At 40.9% G+C, this 16350-nt stretch overlaps 1 protein-coding gene across 1 annotated transcript; it reads left to right on the top strand.

Moving 5' to 3' along the window:
- The first annotated feature begins 3876 nt into the window (after positions 1-3876).
- On the top strand, positions 3877-9092 carry RSRP1 (arginine/serine-rich protein 1). Its single transcript, XM_008572158.1, has 5 exons — positions 3877-4041; positions 4325-4914; positions 6550-6701; positions 8044-8127; positions 8646-9092. The coding sequence occupies exons 2-5, from the start codon at positions 4386-4388 to the stop codon at positions 8760-8762; spliced, it is 882 nt and encodes a 293-aa protein (XP_008570380.1). The 5' UTR covers positions 3877-4041; positions 4325-4385; the 3' UTR covers positions 8763-9092.
- Positions 9093-16350: the final 7258 nt, after the last annotated feature.

The following is a 16350-nucleotide window of genomic DNA, read 5'->3' as shown; positions in this document are numbered from 1 at the left end:
TGGAATATTATACAGGCGATAAACAGAAATATATTAAATATATATGATTTATCCTAAAGGATGTTGATTATAAAAAATTCAAATCAATTTTTTTAGAATGAGCCCATATTCATCAAAAATTCTATATGCTTGTATATTTGAAAGATCTTGGATTTTTTATTTTTGGCAGCTGGTGGGTACAGGGATCTGAACACTTTACGTTATAACACCACACTCTTTTTTTTTTTTTCTTAAAGATGACTGGTAAGGGGATCTTAACCATTGACTTGGTGTTGTCAGCACCATGCCCAGCCAGTGAGTGAACCAGCCATCGCTATATAGGATCAGAACCCATGGCCTTGGTGTTATCAGCACCACACTCTCCCTAGTGAGCCACGGGCCGGCCCTATAACACCACACTCTTAACAACTGAGCTAACCATCCAGCCCCTGTTTTTTGGTGGCTGGCCAGTACAGGGATCAAACCCTGGACCTTGCTATTATCAGCACCACGCTGTAACCATCTGAGCTAACCAGCCAGCCCTAATAACTACATTCTTTTTTTTTTAAATCTCACAGTTATGTAGGTGAGAAGTCTCTCTGGGCTAAAGTCAGTGTCAGCAGAGCTTCATTCTTTTTTTGGAGGTTTTAGGGGAGAATCCCCAACATTTGCTCATGCAGGTGTTGGTGGAATTCAGTTCTATGAGGTTGTAGGACTGAGGTCTCTGCTTCCTTGCTGTCAGTGGAGCCACCATTAGCTGCTAGTTCTCTCTCTGGTCCTTACATCTATTTCGTAGAAGCAGTAACAGAGCATAGAATTTTTCTCATGATTTGAATCTCTCCTCTGATCAGATTGGGCCTACTCTTATACTTAAGGATAATCTCATCTCCAGGCCCTTAACCTTAATTACATCTGCCAAATTCCTGTTGCCTTGTTAAGGTAACATTCACAAGTTCCAGGGAATTAGGGTGTGGACATCTTTGTGGGGGACATTAGTCTGCCTACCACAATGAAGGACAAAAAAAACAAAGACTTAAACGACCAAGTGTCACATTCTTAGATGGGAAGATTCATTATTGTATTTTTTTTTTTTTTTTGTCCTTTTTGAGACCGGCCGCACCGCACTCAGCCAGTGAGCGCTGCGAGTGCACCGGTCATCACTATATAGGATCCGAACCCGCGGCAGAAGCGCCACTGAGCTCCCAGCGCCGCACCCTCCTGAGTGCGCCACGGGCTAGGCCCAGAAGATTCATTATTGTAAATGTGTCATTTCTGCCTAAATAAGCCTACATATTCAGTGTTAGATGCTCTAATGATAACTAAAGTTGGATTTTTCCATCAGACGATTGTATAGATGCTCAGAGACTATACTGTTTATAGAAATAAAGGAGTGCAACATTCCTTACAGAATTTAACTCAGGTAGACTGCATATATTCTAGAGACAAATACACTAGCATTCTGCATAAGGGCAAAGTACTGTTTCCAATATTCTGCTAACATACAGGATTTTTCTGGTCACCATTTTATAGGCACACATTTAACTGATACTGTGAACTGTCTACAGAAACTCCTATCACCATTTCCTTATTTATAACTAAGAGCTGAAGACTGCATTATAAACAGTTTCACTTCATTTACCCTAACACATCATTTTTGCAGTTGTCAAATGTGAAATTCGTTTTTCTGTCCACTCACACAGCTTCATGAGAATTTTCAGCCAAAGTTCCTAGTGGATGGGCACTGAATCTTAGCTTACTCAAGATAGCATTTACAAAAGAAATGTTGGAGTGAGTAAGACTGAAGCCATGCTGGGACCTAAAACCTCATGGGCTATAGAAAAAATTTAAAAAGACAGTTTTTTTCTTGGCATGCATTTCTCTGAGTTCCATTTTACCCCCGTGGTTATTTGATATTTTGAACCTTGGTTATGGGGCAAGATGACATTATTTACATGAATGTAAAAAAGTTTTTTCCTACCAGCCTGAAGCTGCAGACTCACACGTACTGCTCAGACCGTGAGATAACAGCAAAGATGGGAGCAGAAACCAGGTGGAGTCCTGGCAAGACTCTGCACCTGAGACCTTGAGTGAAGCCCTCACTGCTCACATGCTCCTTCCTCCTGCTTTTCATTTTCCCATGTTCCGTTCCCCAAGCCCCCTCTTTAAAAAACCTTATTAAAAGGCCGGCCCGTGGCTCACTCGGGAGAGTGTGGTGCTGATAACAACAAGGCCATGGGTTCGGATCCTATATAGGGATGGCCGGTTAGCTCACTGGCTGAGCGTGGTGCTGACAACACCAAGCTAAGGGTTGAGATCCCCTTACCGGTCATCTTTTAAAAAGAAAAACAAAACAAACAAACAAAAAATCCTTATTAAACCTGAGTCTTGGAGATGGCTTTAGACTGGCCATTCTCCATCACGTTTACTCTGGTAAGTGAGCCTAACATCTCTCCTCAGGTCCTTGGTATTTCTGAATAAAATCTGACTTACATTTTCACCAACATTTGGCTTTTGGGTTGTTTGTTTTTTGTCTGGGGGCAGCTGAACCTACAAGTTCGGTATCAATTTTGGGGAGCCTCAGCCAGGAGCTGAGTGTGCCCTGTGACAAAAACATTTCTTCACTTAAGAACCACTTCAATCATGACACCTCCTCAAAGATGTGGATGATACTGTGGACAGTGCATAAGTAGGGCAGGTCACGTGGGTGGGTGCAAAGGTGAGTAATAAGGTTTTTATTTCCTCCATTTCTGTGCATATTTGCTGATGTGGGGTAGAGATGAAGAGATGAGTGACTTCTGAAGAAAGTGGCTGTTGTAAAAACGCACTTGCAAAGGAGAGCATATAATGACTAACTTTCCTTCCAGAAGTGGTTAGTTCATTCCATAAAAAGTTAGACTCCACCTACCCAGCCCCGCCAGGGAGTGGAGGGAGCGGAGTCTTGAGGGAATAAAAAAGAGTTAATCCAAGGCAATTGTCAGGCTTCATTACAACAATAAACTTTTGGAACGTACCCTACTTGTAGATCCTTGGAAATAAAGTAGCCACCTTTGTTTAATCCCCTACACCAAGCTCACTGTCCTTGGAACAGACATCTCAAACGTCATTCTTACCCCTTAGATTAAAGGTCAACTATGAGTGTCTTTGCATTTTCTGTCTCTACTTTCATTACCCTTACTAGACAAGACATGGAAGTAATAATAAAGCCTTTTCGATCCGCAGTTGGTTGAATCTGCAGACACGGAGGGCCGACTGGGGGACTAGAACATTCTCGGATTTTGGTATCCGCTGGGGTCCTGGAAGGAACCGAGGGACGGCGGCTGTATTGCATTTTAATGGATCCGGTGATGCCCCGGGGCTGGGGAGCGGGCCCCTCCATCTCCTCACTTGTCCCACAGACTGGCGGGGTCTGGACGCCGTCGCCGCCAGACACAGGGCAGGAGGATGTGGCCAGGAGGGTCCAGAGGCACAGCCCGAGTTTGCAGCTTTCCGGAGGGGGTAGGCAAAGATCCTGTCGGCATCACCCCGTCGGAGAGTACCAGGTCCGAGGCCTATGCAGCCTGCGGCCATCCCTCCCCTTCCACCACGCTCTCCTGTGCAGCCTGGTGTGGCGCCGCGGCGGGCCGCCTCACTTCCAAATTTTCTGGCGACAGGTTCGGTCCCGCAGTTCCGTTAGACCAGAAAACAAAACAGCCCAAGGCCGCGGGACGTCCAGATGTAGAAGCACCGCCCTTGAGTCCCGGTCGCGATGCGCATTCCCGAGGCGACCGCACAAGGCTAAGGGCGGGGCGCAGGGAGGGCTGAGTTAAGCCGGTGATTGGGCAAGAGGGCAGCCACGCCCATCGCGCCAACGTTTCTGCGCATGCTCCGGCCGCCAGCTTCTGGTACTTTCGACGCTTCAGGAGAGGCGCCGCTTAGTTGGCGTCGTGACGGTGGAGGTGTACGTTCATTGCTTCTCGTTTGAGAGAAAATAGGTTGGAAAAGCCCGTTTTCGTTCTAAGCTCTGCAAGGAACTCTTGCCGTTGGCCCTTTCTCTCCGTCCACAGGGAGGCTTGGCGGCCTGTGGTAAGTTTTTGCTGACGGGTCGCTCCAGTCGTTCTCTCGGTTGTGGGCGGCAGGAACAATGCTAGGTCCCGCCTGGCACAGAAAGCGGGGTGGGAAGGCCGCGTTCCGCGTCCGGGCCGCGGCCGCACGGCGCTGAGTGGTTTTGACTCGGTTCTTTTCTCGGCGGGCGCCGCCCGCGCCAGGGCTCCGCCTCCCGAGGGCGCCCGGCCGTTGGCTTCCGGTCGGCGCTGCGCGGGCTCCCACTTCCTGGGCTTGACTTCTCTCTCTCCTTGTTTTTCTGTAGTCTCGAGTTTTCGGCAAAGGATTCTTTCTAAAGAAAAGGAAGGTGAAGGTCGCAGGCAAAGATGTCCAACTACGTGAACGACATGTGGCCCGGCTCGCCGCAGGAGAAGGACTGTCCCTCGACGTCCCGGTCGGGCCAGTCCAGCCGGCAGTCTTCGCGGTCCACGAGCCGCTCCTCTTCTAGAAGCTCGCCGTCCGATTCTCGCGTCTCGAGTCGGTCATCGTCCAAGAGTCGGAGCCGGCCCCGGAGAAGGAGCAGGTCAAGGTCTCGTTCCAGAAGGCGCCACCAGCGGAAGTACAGGCGCTACTCGCGGTCTTACTCTCGGAGCCGGTCGCCATCTCGCAGCCGCCGGTACCGAGAGAGGCGTTATGGGCCATCCAGGCGGTATTACCGGCCTCCTTCGCCGTACCGATCCCGTAGCAGGTCGCGCTCTCGAGGAAGGTCGTATTACAGGAGGGCCTATGCGATCACGCGGGGGCGACGCTGTTACGGCTTTGGTCGCACGGTGTACCCGGAGGAACACAGCAGATGGAGGGAGAGATCCAGAACCAGGTCTCGGAGCAGAACCCCCCTTCGCTTAAGTGAAAAAGGTGGGTCAGTTGTTAAGAGACGCCCAGTTAACTTGTTTCTTTTTCACCTTTTAAATGTATAGCGAGGGTGTTTGTGAGTAGGCTAGGGAACCAAAGTTGCTGTGTAGTTTCAATATTATGGTGCACGAAATCTTAATAGTCTTTTTGTTCGGGGAATGAAGGAGTACATTAGCTGGTGAATACTTAAAATTACACTGTAATTGGGATCTAGTACAGTCGTCCCTCGGCGGAGGATTGTTCCAGGATCCCTTGTGGATACCAGAGTCTGCGGACGCTTGAGTCCCTCATATAAAATGGCGCAGTATTTTCATATAACTTACACACATCCTGTAAGTCATTTCTAGTTACACTGTATCGTGTTTGTTATACTGTACCAAGTGGAGAATAGTAAGAAAGAAATGTCTGTACATGTTGAGTACCGATGGAATTCTCTCCTCCCAATATTTTTTTTTTTCTTAAAAGATGACCGACCGGTAAGGGGATCTTAACCCTTGACTTGGTGTTGTCAGCACCATGCTTTCCCAAGTGAGCTAATTGGCCATCCCTTTATAGGGATCCAAACCCGTGGCCTTGGTGTTATCAGCACCGCACTCTACTAAGTGAGCCATGAGCCGGCCCTCTCCTAGTATTTTCGATCTGTTCCTTGGTTGAATCCATGAACGCAGAACCCGCGGATATGGAGTGCCTATTTTTTTTTTTTTTGGGCCGTTGGCCTGCTGATTGTATTTGAATATAGACATTCTTTTCCCTAAGGATTAAAGATCAACTACAGGTGTTAAATGGCTCAGGGTGGAGGAAAATTTTTCCTAGTGGCTGACTGTTGTTAGTGCCTTTTAAATGTTAGTGACTTAGTTGTTTAAGCTTCTGCTAAATTAACTGTTGAATGGGATGTACAGTATCAAAACACTCTTCCCCCACCTCCCTTTTTAAAAAAAAAAAAAGATGACCGGTAAAGGGATCTTAACCCTTGACTTGGCAAAGATGACCGGTAAAGGGATCTTAACCCTTGACTTGGCGTTGTCAGCACCATGCTCTCCCAGGTGAGCCGCGGGCCGGCCCTGCCCACCTCCCTTTTTAAGTCAGCTGTATTAAGGAACAAAATTGTCTAGTATTTTAAAACAAATTACAGGCTGGCTGGTTAGCTCAGTTGGTTGGAGCGCAGGCTTATAACAAGGTCATGGTTGGGATCCCCCTACCGGCCAGCCACAAGAAAACGAAACCAAACAAAGTACTTGTATCCATGGAATAGAAAAGAGGATGTTGGGTTAAAAAAACTTGTTTGAATATGGATTTTAGTTTGTAATGTGTCAATATTGGTTCAGTATTTGTGACAATTGTACCATATAAAAACTACTGCAAAACACTGATGTTCAGAAATATGTTTGAAGAGAAAGCAAAGTGATGTTAAGGTCTTTGGTCAGGAGAACTGAAAATAATTTAGCAATGGATATTTTTGTTAGCAAAAGATGAGGTAGAGAATTTTGTTTCTGTGAATAAGGTTATACTTTTGAAAATAAAACGAATGACTTATACGTCTTTGTTTTACTTAAAATAGCATTATACATGCTTATTTTGTGATTGAGTCCTCTTGGGGAAAATACTACAGGATTAATAAATGTCTTTTTTCTGTGTTAGATCGAATGGAGCTGTTAGAAATAGCAAAAGCCAATGCAGCAAAAGCTTTGGGAACAACCAACCTTGACTTGCCAGCTAGTCTCAGGAATGTTCCTGTAGATAAACAGACAAGCCGTGGAACAGCTGTACCAAGTAATGGTGCAAAAGTCAAGGTAAGTATTTTAGGTTTATCTGAACAGAATCTCCAGAAAGCTACTGTGAGGAAGATCTGATTAACCGTACTTTATCTTAGACAATAGTACTTGGGAACATTAGCTATGCCTGATTTGCTGAAATCCAAATAGCAGATCTGACAATACTAGATATTGTCATACCCATGAATATGGGAGATTAATGAACTTTATTTTCAGCTGGCACAGCACTATTTTATAACACCATTAATGTATTGTAGCTGGTACTTTGGTGATCTCTATCAAATATTTGGCTGGCTGATTAGTTCATTTGGTTAGAGCATGGTGCTGATAACACCAAGGTCCAGAATTCAATCGCTCTACTGGCCAGCTCCCACCCATCAAAAAATGTATTATCTAACTCTAGTGTTATTCTAGTCTTCATAGAGTGTTTATTGGTAGCTTTCATTTGCAGCATTATGTTCCTGCAAATTCTGTACTCAACATACAGTATAGTTTATCTGCTTTATTTCTGTCTTATAGAAATCATGAATGTGGTCTCCAGACATTGATGAAGAAAATCTGTTGGTAATTGATAATTGGGCAAAATATCAGAGGTTTTAACTAAGTTTATGTTCGCACACCGAAAGCTTAGTGTTTTGTCGGTAGATCCATGTGCATGCTAGAATTTGGGACAGGTACTGTTTGCCTAGAGTACTAAAGAAAAATTTTAAACTAAGCAAAGGTACACTTTGTAATGGTGGGGCATCTGTGATACAGATGTCCCTTTCATAATATATGCAATATATTCCAGATGTTTTGAGAGATTACAGAAGAGGAGGCCTGCTTCACTTGCAGATAAGTTTATTATAATTCTCCAGAATATGCAGGATGTGCACTGGCAAATTGCACTGTACTTTTAAGTTAATTATGTGAAAGCTAAAGCTTAAAATTTATAACTGTATAGACTTAAAGTAGTTAGAGATTGATAAAATTTAACACAGTATAGATGCCCTGTCTAAATGAACCTATCATTGGGCCCTGGACATGGGTTTGCTAAGTATTAGTAGGCAGTTAAGGTCTTAGTATATTTGCTTTTTCAGATGATTTGGTGCCCAACTGGCAAATGCCTTAGTTTCTTGAAACTAGGTATATTGTGGTATGACTTTCAAAAGTTAACTTGAATTTGCAGTAGAGGAATGAAATATTGGGGAAGAGTGTCTTAGGTCTGTGATTAAATCGGTTTTGTTAAGGGGGAAAACTCAGTTCTACATTTACGCTGTGTCTACAACTAAATTTATATACAGTTGGGCTGCTATTTTATTCAGTACTTGTAAACCAGTGATATGTTTTTTAAAAAATACATTTTCTCTTACCTGTCTAGCTGTCAGAAAAGCTAACAGAAGATGGAATTAAAACTCCTAATGAGAAATCTTCCCAGCAAAGAAGCATAGCTTTTAGCTCTAATGTAAGTATATCCAAATATTGACCACTAAAAATTGGATTTCGAATATATTTGCATTATGCAGGCTTTTATTTTTGTTTTAGCTTTGTGATAATTTGGAGCCTATTAAGCCTCTTTGTAAATAGGACTAATATCTTGTATTTTTGACACTTTTACAAATGACCATTAATAATGGTCCCTTACCATATCTAACATTCACATACAGTTTTAATATTTTGCCATTTCTTTAAAGTATTTTTCCTTTTTTTATTAGAATATTTTAAAATGGACTCTCAGATTAACCCTTAAGTTTTAAAATAAGTGCTTAAAAAACAAAACCTCAAACTGTCCAATGTTCCCTTGTAGTGTGCTGACTTTATGGTTTGATAGAATCAAGTTACAAATGAGGTCTGCACTTTGCATTTGGTTCAAAATGTCTCTTAAGTCTCTTAAATGGAATTGTTTAATGTATTTTCTGGAAAGCAAATATAAGCATGTAAAAATGTGTATTTGGGAAGCTGACTTAATTTGTTCTCTTACAGAATTCTGTAGCAAAGCCAATACAGAAATCAGCTAAAGCTGTTGGAGAAGAACTATCTTCAGGTTCACCTAAAATAGATCAGAAAAAAAGTCCATATGGACTGTGGATACCTGTCTAAAAGAAGAAAACTCATAGCTAAGTTTGTCTGAAACTGCACTTTATTGCAAGTTTGTGTTTGTAGCATTATTCCCATTCCTTTTAGTCATTTAGTGGTAATTGTTTCAGTTAAAAACCAACACAAAGTGATGTAAATACTTAATTATTCAAATATTAACATTTAGGTTTCTCTTGCAGATAATGAGATAGCACAAATGGACCAAAGGTCACGTACAGGTGGGAGTCTTGTATATTTGTAAATATTGTATAGCATCAGTTGAAATTTGTAAGACAAACTCAGTAAATGAACTGTTTGAGTTTTGTATATTTGTTAATAAATTTCTTGATTTTATTGTTTCGTCCTTGTCATGTATATATTACCTAAGGGCCTTTATATAATGGAAAAGTCTGATGGAGGGATCTCTTGTTTTGACCCCAAATCCAAGTCCATGTACTGACTATAGGGTTCACTGCCTTTACCTGAGAGTTTGAGAAATGGTAAATCTGAAGTCTCCACCGTGGACCTTCTGAATTAAAAACTGAATTTAACAGTATTCCGAATTGATTTGGACACTCACCAAAATATGAGAAGGCCTGAAATATATGGGATACTGGCATAGTGTTATCCTGGAAGAGAGCTTCAGGACAGGAAACTAAAACAAAAAGGTAAAATGAAGTGCCTCACTAAGCTGTAAAAGCTGTGAGGTATAATTGTATTTCTTCATTATACTTTTTAAAAAGTACTCTAAATATTATGCTCTTTCTTTGAAGGTTCTTATGCTACTGTAGCTGGGAAGGACCTTAACTATGTACATGAAATTTTAAAAATGAGTATTACACTTCAGTATGAACTGGAAGATCTAGATAGCTAGTCTAAATAGACTTACAGACTCTTGCAGTAGTTTTTGTCCAATGATAAATATTGGACACCTAAACCCTAAAAATACCATTTTTAGATTATCTCTACAAGTTTTTTTTTTTTTTTTTTAAAGATGACCGGTAAGGGGATCTCAACCCTTGGCTTGGTGTTGTCAGCACCACGCTCAGCCAGTGAGCAAACCGGCCATCCCTATATAGGATCCAAACCCGTGGCCTTGGTGTTATCAGCACCGCACTCTACCAAGTGAGCCACAGGCCGGCCTAGTCTCTACAAGTTTTAAATGACTTGACACATCACATGTTTGAACTGAGCTTTAGACTGATACATTTAATGAATTTACTGTGCTTTAGTGCTAGCCCTTAGCAACAAAGCATGTTTTACTAAGGCAAAAAATTAAAAACATGGATATTACAATTGATCTTAGTCAAAAGGCTCAGAAGCTATTAAAAACATGGATGAGGTTTTATTTTTTGATTTCTTTTTTACATGTGCCCATTTACAGCAGTATCTGTTAAGGTTTTTTTTTAAAGTATGGGTTTGTTTGGGTTTTTTTTTCTTCCTTTTTTGCCACCATCTTGAACAGCTTCTTAAATTTAGGACATAATGGACTAGATTTCCAGTAGGCAGGGATAATCTAGAAAATATGATGGGCAGGGAAAACAAATCACTGAGGAAAGAACAAATACCCAGAGATTATAATGAATAGTTGAGCAGGCTGTGCACAAAAGAAGTCCTAAATTCTTAAGTAGAGGTTGACTTTCTACTTTAAAAAGATAATTGGTGAAGGTCTTGAAGGAAAACTACACACACTTCTGACACCAGTTGTGTGGGTTTTCCCCAACAAGCAATGACAACTGAGTGTCCTACGATTTAATTCACTTCTGAAACTGAAGTTAGTGGGGTCCTTATAGGCTAAGGATTCATTCTCACAAGACTTCCTCCTCTCCCCTTTCAGATGTCAATCACAAATACTGGTCCCCACATTACCCACACTTAAGTCCAATGTGACTGAATTGGGGGTTCCCATGACTCCCGCTTCAGGTTCTCAATAGTTTGCCTGTAAAGGTTCATGTAACTGGGGGAAGTGCTTCACTGTTGGGGTGTATATATATGTAATGGATACAAATGAACAGCCAGATAAAGAGGTACATGGGGTGAAGTCCACAAGTGAGCTGCTGTTTTTGAGGAGTGTGGGGTGTGCAATCCTCCTGACATAGGGATGCCTTCACCAACCCCAACCCGGGATCTGTGAACCCTGTGATTTTTGGGGGGTTTTATGGAAGTTACATAGGCATGACCGATTAAATCACTGGCCATTGGTGATTGACTCAATCCTCAGCTCTCTCCCTTCCTTGGAGATGGGGAGATTGGGCTGAAAGTTCCAACCCTCCAATCACTTGGTTTTCCAGGCACCCAGCCCCCATCCTTTAAACTCACTAGCGTAAACTCCAGGTATGGCTGAAGGGGCTTATTGTCAATAACAAAGTGTACATTCTTTGTGCCCTTAACACTTAGGAAAAGTTTTAGAAGCTTTATGCTAGAAACAGGATGAAGACCAAATAAACATCACAATATTACAGTTCTCAAGTGGGACTTAGTGAATTGCTATTAACTAAAGCTGTGCTGTCCAGTATTCTATTTTTTGCACTTTTCCAATAACAGCCACTAGCATATGGTTATTTAGAAATTTAGTGCATTGGTCATACTAGTCAAGTCTTGAGAGTTCAATTGTCATGTGTTTAGTGGCTATCTTACTGGAAAATGCAGATAATATTTTCATCATAGAACTTTGTATTGGACAGAGCAGCTCTAAAAGGAAATTCGATCCTATGTAAAACTTAAATGTACAATGACTTGGAGATGCACATCCCTGGATACACAATTCCTGTTAACTATCATTAGAATAGTCTTTGGTCACATTCTCTCCCCTCAAGCTAGTGGGCACATGGTTTAAACAATGGGAATTTCCTAGAGGAAAGAATTCTGGTCTGGATGAACATGTCTTTTTCATATCTAGATTAAGAATGAATTATTGGGAATGTAATGTGTGCTTCTAAAAGAGTAAGAAAGCTTGTGTGGTAGGTTCATTTTTATTCTAAGGAGACCTGAGAATATTGGTAGACCAACCTGGTTACAGCAAAATCCAAGAAAACCAGGATTGGTTTTAAGACTTATAACTGAAAATGGGGCTAACCTGGTCACTCCATTATATCATTAGTTAGTATTCTACTCTGCTAGCAGAGTTTCAGAACTCAAGGATTTCCTTTTAAGGAAAACTCTTGGAAGTGATGATGAGCTGATACTAGAATCCTTTTTACCTTGCCTTAACTGATAATGGAAAGAGCACCTGGTCTGATTCTGACCCATGTTAAAATACTAGCCCTTAATACCTAAGTGAATTGGCAAGTCATGTAGCTTCTTGAACCAAACTCCTTTCCTGTACAAGGGAGGTTAGTTGCTATGGATATATGGCACGTCTGAGATTGACTTCTACAATGATCTTTAAAGACTTCACCATTAGCTTTTACTGTCAGCCTATTAACATGCTTGAGACTGCATTCATTCAGCTCTTTCATTCACCTTGTTTTCTCTTTACCACTATCCTGAAGAATATTGTATGTTTATATTCTTTCTCCATTTTTCTCATAATCACCTTATCAGTCTATTAATCCTTGTCTGAGTTTACCTTGTTGGTTGGCCCTGACCAGGGCTACTGTGTTCAGTCTCTTAGGCTTTGTAATTAGTTAATTGTGTGTACATAAACCCAGACTGGCCATCATTACATAACTGGAATGCAGTTGGCCAGGTGTGATGTGCTGTTACTCTATAACCGGTGGAAAATGTAACAGGATGGTGCTGACAAATTATACCAAGAGACTACATTCAATGCTGTGCAATAGAAATCCGAGAGTAAAAGGAGGTGAGTTAATTTTAATTATTTAACCCTGAATATCTAAAGTATAATTTCAGTGTTTAATATAGTAAGTACTGTAATTTTCACATTCTCTTTTTGTACTGTTTGCAATCCAGTGTTTTACACATAAAGCATACCTCAGTTTGCAGTAGATACATTTCAGGGTGGTTACCATTTTGGAAAGTACAGCCCTAAATACTGGGTTCAGGTGACTTGTTTTGCTCTTTTTCCTAAGGTGTAAAGTGACTAGAGAAGCCACACCCACTGAATTCACCACAGCTGATGTCTTCTGGTCTTCTTTGTGAAAACCTATTACTTCTCTAGAAAAATAAAGCTTGAGTAAAAGTTGTTTTTAAGAGTGCTCACTTTTGCAAAGGCTGAACTGTTTCTCTATGGGGTCCGTCCTTGAAATTTTCTTTCATTCGGGGATTTATATGTACTTTTCTTTTTTTCTTTGAGCACTTCCATTTTTTACACTGGCTCTTGGTCCTTTGCTCACCATTAGGATTCTATCCTTGGCCTATTTCTTACTCTGCAAGCTCTCTGGTCAGTTTTCTCCATTCTGAGCATTTAATCTAATAACAAGATTCTCATAAATTTTCTGAGCTCATTTCCAGTGCCCTGCTCCTAGATCTTCATATGTATAACTTTTTTTTTTTTTTTTTTTTTGGTGGCTGGCCAACATGGACATCTGAACCCTTGACCTTGCTATTACAAGGCTGTGCTCTAACCACTGAGCTAATGGGTCAGCTACCCCCAGCTCTCCAAAATGAACCTGTTGTATACTGAGTTTGTTACAGCTCTGCTTATTTGAGTTAGTAGCTTTACCAACTACCCAGTCACCTTCAGTGTAGTTCTAAAAGCATACTGATTACTTTTTCTGGTTGAAGCTGCAGTGACTGTAGGGAGTGCCTTTCCCCTCTGGGGAAATCCTATTTATTCTTCAAACCTATGTGAATATGACCTCTGAAGCTTACTTTTATCTTTACCTCTTCTCCTTCCTTTGCCCTTATAAAGGTATCAAATACTTTCTTGAAAATACTGGAGAAAAAATGAAAAATAATGACAAATAATCACTTTTCTGAAAAGAATAGCCAGCATGGATGTGTACTTGTCTCAAATTGTTTCAAAAAATAAAGTAAAATTACTCCCTCTATTTCCATTTCCCAGAGGTGATTATTGTAAATAGTAGTATGTACATCCTGGACTTTTTTCCATACCAATAAAAACCTCTATATAGAGATACACTGTGAGCATCTTTGTATGTTAGTATAGATCTGCCTCATTCTATAATTGTATGAATGTACCATGTTACAATTTTTCTATTACAGTATGCTGAATATACCTTTATACTTCAACCAAATGTTTTACTTTTTTCTAAGGATATTTGCTTTTTGGAGTCAGATGTACTACCATTGCACAACGAGGCCTCCCAGGATATTTGCTTTTAGAAAGATGGCATTTTACAAAACGCCATTAGAGGATCAGTCTCCTATCTCCTATGTGTGCCCCCATAAATGCACCTGGGCTGTGGGATTGAACATGGGACAGGCAAGCACCTTTAATTGTGACTGATTCTGGGGAGGAGAAGTGTCGGAGCTATGGAGAATTTTTAGTAGCCTTTGTCACCTTCCTTTCACAGCTTGCAAGAAAAATTGGTATTAGCATAGCTTCCCACCTCTGAAGCTCCCAAGTTCAACTTTAGGTCAAGTCAGATGTATGACAGATTTATGGATGACAATGACTCACATGGTTGTAGCTAGGAATTTTAAGCCCAGCAGGCTTCACACATTGAACACACACTTTAAACACAGAAATAGAAGACAGACTTTTCTAAAACAAGTGAATAGTAAGAAATTTATAAGCATGAAAATATATAGACATTTATATGACACTTCTTTCCAAATTATAAAAGGAAGGGTATAGACAGAGTCCTGGCTTACTGGTACAATTTTCAGCAGTGAAAACAGTTCCTGAGGGAGATTAGACAGCTGTTCCTCTTTCCAAGTTTTGTTTAATTTCAGCTGTATGTTTCCCATAGAATCTTTCTGCCTTTTTATTGAATTTAGCATTCCTTTCATTAATATAGTCGATATCTGCATCATCATTACAAAGATGTCTCTGGCTATATTTGTCTCATTTTTCAATTCTGTAATGGTCACAAATACACAGTACAAAGTTGCTTTCTTTTTGGGTCTTAATAGTTAAGACTGAAAGCAGTATTTAGAAAAGCATTCTACAAAGAAATAGGATACTACAAAAAGTTTGTGGAAAAAGAGAATTAAAAGATAATACAGGACTGGTCGGTTAGCTCAATTTATTAGAGCATGGTGCTGATAACACCAAGGTCGAAGGTTCGGATCCCTGTGCTGGCCAGCTGCCAAAAAAAAAAAGATAACACGAATCTTTCCATGAACTTTTTGAAGACCCCTTGTATGTTCAATGAACTTTCTTGAATTTAATTTTAATTTATAAGTTTACAGCGCAGTCAGATAATCTGATCTGAAGTTTGAGAAATAACCCAGATTCATGTTGAAATATGAGGGCAGTGATACATAATACTACTTTGACATAGAATTTTTAAATATACTCTATTTACTCTGCCTAATAATTACCCCATCCAAAACACAAATATAAAAGTGATGGTGAATGGGACCATTTTTCAAACTAATAATTGAGTGTTCTTTAATTACTGTCCAGATGCTACACTTCAAGACCATAATGTTAATTTTGTTATTAGGCATGAAATCAGTACTAAAACTTTATGCTGCATTTGTAGTACTTACTACTTTTCCAAGTCTATAACCATTCTATCAATTTCTTCTGTGGAAGGCACATGTGTTCCATGGATGCTAAGTAGACCTCCCCACTGAGAAAGAGCAAGGTGGTGAGTAACACTATAAAGGTCCTATACCTTCAGAACTGGACAATGTTTAGTGGTCAAAAATGGAAACACTTGGGATCACATACTTTCATTTCAAAGAAACTGAATTCAGACTTGAGCACACTACCTGTCTTACATAATTAGAGAAAGAGTACTGTTTAGCATTACTTATTGCACATGAGGAAATTCAGTATCCTCCACAGGTAAGGGACATAGTAACAGAAACATAATAATGTTAATAGTAGCTAACCCATATATAGTGCTTTTATATGTGCCAGGCACTGTGTAAATGAATTGTCTGGATTAATTTAATACTTAAAATAACACTATGAGGTAAGCACTATTATTCCCTTTATACAGGTGAAAAAAATGAGGCAGAAAAATAGTTTATAAGTGGCAGAGCCAGGCTTCAAGGCCAGGAAGCAAAGCTTAAATTCAAGTCCTGGTAACATATAAACAATATACTATTAAGTCACATCGGCTTTACTTTTCTTTCTTTTTTTTTTTAAAGATGACCGGTAAGTGGATCTCAACCCTTGGCTTGGTGTTATCAGCACCACGCTCAGCCAGTGAGCGAACCGGCCATCCCTATATGGGATCCGAACCCGTGGCCCTGGTGCTATCAGCACCGCACTCTCCCGAGTGAGCCACAGGCCGGCCCTCTATGTCAAGTTTGATCTGCTTGGTCAACTGATGATACTGGTGTAACTGGGCAGCAGCATAACTAAAAACAAGAATCATAGACTTAGATGTTGGGACACTATTAAACTTTTTTTTTTTTTAATGTTTTAAAAGATGACTGGTGGGCCGGCCCGTGGCTCACTCGGGAGAGTGCGGTGCTGATAACACCAAGGCCCCGGGTTCGGATCCCATATAGGGATGGCCGGTTCGCTCACTGGCTGAGCGTGGTGCTGATAACACCAAGGCCCCGG

Source organism: Galeopterus variegatus, unplaced genomic scaffold, assembly GCF_000696425.1.
Source record: "Galeopterus variegatus unplaced genomic scaffold, G_variegatus-3.0.2 Scaffold761, whole genome shotgun sequence".
Taxonomy (NCBI): domain Eukaryota; kingdom Metazoa; phylum Chordata; class Mammalia; order Dermoptera; family Cynocephalidae; genus Galeopterus; species Galeopterus variegatus.
Note: the sequence above shows the minus strand (reverse complement) of the source record. Positions and strands in the feature narration are given on the sequence as shown.

What these genes read in the sequence shown, in the direction of transcription:
- RSRP1 (XM_008572158.1), top strand. Translation starts at nt 4,386, where the DNA reads ATGTCCAACTACGTGAACGACATGTGGCCCGGCTCGCCGCAGGAGAAG. An exon ending in CCTTCGCTTAAGTGAAAAAG is followed by an intron (nt 4,915 to 6,549) that starts GTGGGTCAGTTG and finishes TTTCTGTGTTAG; the next exon opens with ATCGAATGGAGCTGTTAGAA. An exon ending in GTAATGGTGCAAAAGTCAAG is followed by an intron (nt 6,702 to 8,043) that starts GTAAGTATTTTA and finishes TTACCTGTCTAG; the next exon opens with CTGTCAGAAAAGCTAACAGA.